This window comes from Charadrius vociferus, unplaced genomic scaffold (genome assembly GCF_000708025.1).
Source record: "Charadrius vociferus isolate BGI_N301 unplaced genomic scaffold, ASM70802v2 scaffold794, whole genome shotgun sequence".
NCBI classification, from domain to species: Eukaryota; Metazoa; Chordata; class Aves; order Charadriiformes; family Charadriidae; genus Charadrius; species Charadrius vociferus.
The window spans coordinates 20786-24753 of NW_009647837.1; the positions used below are offsets into that span (position 1 = coordinate 20786).

At 59.6% G+C, this 3968-nt stretch overlaps 1 protein-coding gene across 1 annotated transcript in view; it reads right to left on the reverse strand.

Annotated features, from left to right (window-relative positions):
• Window positions 1-190: 190 nt before the first annotated feature.
• Window positions 191-3968, reverse strand: part of PRIM1 (primase, DNA, polypeptide 1 (49kDa)) — a 9148-nt gene continuing 5370 nt past the window's right edge. Inside the window, exons 11-12 of the mRNA XM_009882814.1 lie at window positions 1382-1452; window positions 191-223 (exon numbers count right to left, since the gene is read on the reverse strand). Coding sequence (XP_009881116.1) covers window positions 191-223; window positions 1382-1452 — 104 coding nt within the window. The remainder of the gene's footprint in view (window positions 224-1381; window positions 1453-3968) is intronic.

Genomic DNA, 3968 nt, shown 5'->3' on the forward strand with positions numbered 1-3968 from the left:
GGGGACTGCGGAACCAGAGGAGGGAAAGTGGTAACTGGGACCTGCAGAGGTGGGGCAGGGAGCTGGGGGGGGACAGAAAACACGGGGATTGCCGCAGCTGGGACCACAGGGGGAGAAACGGGGACGGGGAGGCCGGCAGGGCTGGGCGGCTCCGCTGGGAGAGCCTGGCCTGCAGGGCCCGGAGACGGAGTCAGAGGTGGGGAATGAGCAGCATGAAGAACAGCTAAAGGAGAGAAACAGAGTGAACCGATGAGAGAAGGGAGAGGGAGGGGAAGCCAGGAGACGGCAGCATGCCCGGCACAGCCGGCCCTGGCCTTCCCCCCGCCTTTGTGCCAGCTTCTAGAGCAGCAGACAAACGTCCGCCTGACCTGCCAGGCCCAGCGCAGAGCGGGACGTTCATCTGCCTCTAAAAACCGGCACTGATTTTATAGAGGACACTGTGCTGGCACGAGAGCTAGCTGATGGGCACAAGTGACAGAAGAAAAAACCCAATGCCAGGATCAGTAGTGCCACCCCAGGTTTCCTTGTTTACAATCCCTGGCATGGCAGGAGGTGACACCTGAAAGGCCAGGAAACCTCAGTGGGCCAGGGCAGGAGCCAGGCTTTGCTGCCAGCTTTGTGCTCAGCTCTTCCCTAACAAAGGGGTTGCCACAACCTTTGTGGACCCTGAAGGTCCGGCCAGACCCCCGGCGCTGCTCCTGAGCCTGCGAAATCGCATCTCGGGCTGACGAGAGCAGGGGGGTGATGGCAACCCACCCACAAGGATGGGAAGCAAAAGTCAAATTTAACACATTGGCATGCATAACTGTTCCAGGAGCGCTCTGGCAGTCATGCTCTGGCAGAGGGCAGCCCCGGTATGACACAGGCAGACCTTCCTGGCAGGCAGGGGCCCTTCGGGGACAAGGACACCAAGGCACAGGGGGTGGTGTGGCTCACCCACACCGAGGGGACAGGACCTGCACTCCCCTGTGCAAGCTGTTAGGGTTAATGTAACTGCAACCACCCAGAACAGCAAACTCGGGTTAATGTGACACACGAGGTGTTAACGAGGAGGGTCCGGAGTACCTGGCGATGCCACAGGAGCAGTAACAGGGGCTGCGGGAGGAAGGGCAGCTGGAGCTGAACAGGCGAGAACAACAGTTTTAATCATTAAGACAAGTCCCACTGACCCAGAGAGCTCGCCATCCAGCTCCCCTGGCACACGCCTGCCTCCAGCCAGCGCTGAGAGCACCCAGAAAGAGCCCAGCCGTTCCAAATGCCATTCCAAATATCAAAGGGAAGTGCTCAGGAAAGAGGTGCGGTGAGAGCCAGGGAGGGCAGCACTGGTCTGACCAGCATAACCACTGCCGGTTGGGAGAGCAGAACTGGCTCAGCCACATACCCGCCCTTTGGCAACTCCAGCTCCGCACACGGTGTCAACCCCGAACCCAGAGGCAGCACGTCCCAGCACGTCTGCAGCAGGGACAGCAAGGGGAACACAGCCAGGCCGGCTGCCGAGAAGCCACAGCTGCGGAGCCCAAGTCACAGTCCAGTTCGAAGGGACCAAGAGATCTCCTCCTGCTCCCACACGGAGCACTGGCTGCCACCGCTGCAGCCACATCCAGCTCTGCACAGGTAACCACTGACCCTGCCTGCGTGCCCGCTGCCCCTGCCCAACCTCTCCCACACTGCGGTTAGGGCTAGGTCAGAGGCTCAAGTCCTCGCCTCACTACCCCCTAGAGCAGTAATACGTGCGTGGAACGCACTGCAGCCTCCTCTGTGGGTGATATCACTTTCTCTGCCCCAAGAACAGTGGCGCAGAAGGTGCTTCTAATGCCCCATTTCCCCAACCTATCCCAAAATGCAGGGCAGTGGGAGGAGACAGGCACTGGCCCAGAGCTGGGCAGCTGCTCAAGGAGTGCTGGACATCGGTGCCTCATGCCAACAGGCTCCAGGACACTTCCTGCTCCGGGGAACCTACTGGCGCCTCAAGAAGGAGCAACAATCCCCGCCAAGAGCTGAGCTGGTCCCGAGCCCATCACAGAACAGGCTGGACAGACAACAGCCTTCTCTGGAAAGCTCGTTTAACCCTGCCAGCTCTCCCTGCTCTCTCTCCCTCTCCACCGACACCTCACCAGCACTGTTTGAGGACGTTCCTGTGATAAGCACGATACTTCCAACTCACCACTTCTCCGCTGACAGCCCCATCTCTCCGTTTCCCACCTCTGCAAATGGAAGTGAGACACAGGACTCTCGAAGAGCGCATATAATTTTTAAGGGATGCTGAGCCTCCCATGGTGCATCTGCACACACCTGAAAGCTGAAGCCCTGTACTGCCGGGTTAGAGATCACTCTGCCCAATCTCACGAACTTTCCACAGATCAGCCAACCTCCGAAGAATAAGACAAACGTCAAAAGAAACTGCCTGATGATTCCCACCCACAGGATGATTGCCAAGCCTGCGCCAGCACCCCAGCTTCAGCTCCTCTTGTGCTGTCAGATCTCAGAACAGCCGGCTCAGCAGTGAGGAGATGAACACAACAGCCCTCACACTCACACACACCTTTTGCCTACACCCTTTGCCTGCAGACCTGCCTGACAGCTGCTCTGCCGCTGCCCGTGTTGCTCCCTGGAGCCTCCCTGTGCTCCCCAGGGCCGGGGGAGCAGCTACTGTAACAGCATTTGCTGCTCCGCACGCACTGCCCACGGTCAGCTTCTGCTGACCAACGCGTGCTCCATGAAGGTGTTAAGGGACTCAAGAGCAGCAGAGCTTTGGGAGGAGAAAAGGTGCAAGTTGTCACCCTGAACTGAGACTAAAGCTGTCCTGGGAAGAAGGGGGACACTGGGAAGTGGCCCCACCGCAGGAATCCCAGCTACGCCTGGAGATAGACCAGAAGTACCGCAGCTCCCCAGGGCCTGCCAGCACAGCTGTCACATCGACAGCCGGCACCAGGCACAGGGGGCCATGTCCTCCCTGGGGAAGCTTTCTGCCAGCACCTCCTGACAGCCAGGAAACTGTGACTTCCCTCGTGGTCCCCAAATCCAATGCACCCTTCAGACAGACCCTCATTCACCATCGTGGACCATGCGGCTCCCCCAGGCTGGGTGACAACACCCAGTCATGTGTTTCCTGTGCCTGGGGCAAAGACGCAGCAAACCTGGGTAGAGGGTTCACCAACCGGACCATAGCACCCAGGACACCTTCAAGGGCGCCAGGGAGCGCAGCAGGCAGCACAGCAGGTCCCCCCGCAGGCTGGAGACTGGCCCCTGCCCCACAGCAGGCACAGGAGCCCGCACTTGCCTGCCTAGGCGCTTTTGAGCCGCCCCAAGTCCCAGTGCCGGCATCCCCAGATGGTGTGAGGCTGATGCAGGGACAGTCCCCAGCCCTGCTGCAACTTTCCAACATGGAGCCCCGCATCATCTTCCCAAACATGAGCAGTTCCAGAGCGCAAAAGGATTATTAATGTTTGTACACATCCCCAACCGTCCCAGTCACCACATGGCCGTACCTCGACCTGGCCACAGCCGTTTTCCTCCTGCTCCCCCTCCTCCAACACTCAAATCCATAACGGGAATGTACAAACAAGGTACAGAGCATGGCTGATATAACACTCTCCCCAATATTTTGGGACATGAAGAGCCGCAAACCACGTGACTTTAGTCTCATTTCCTGTAGAGATAATCGATATGGGTTTGGGTGGGAAACTACAAAACCAATAGAGATTTTTCTTCGGCCCCAGCAATCAGCACAGCAACACGGGGGCTGAGGAGAAAGGCACTCGGGCCCCGAACGCCGCGGGGGCAGAGCAGGCGAGATCGGGGGGGTGTCACGCAGCCCCCCCCCGGGTCCTCACCCCGCGGGGCAGCAGCGCTCCCCTCTTTTCCCCACCTTTCCCCCTAAGAACAACCGAGCGCCCCGAGGCCGCCGGATGGGGCCGTCACCCCCCGACAGACCGGTTCCCCCCCGCCGCCCCCAGCATCCCCTACTT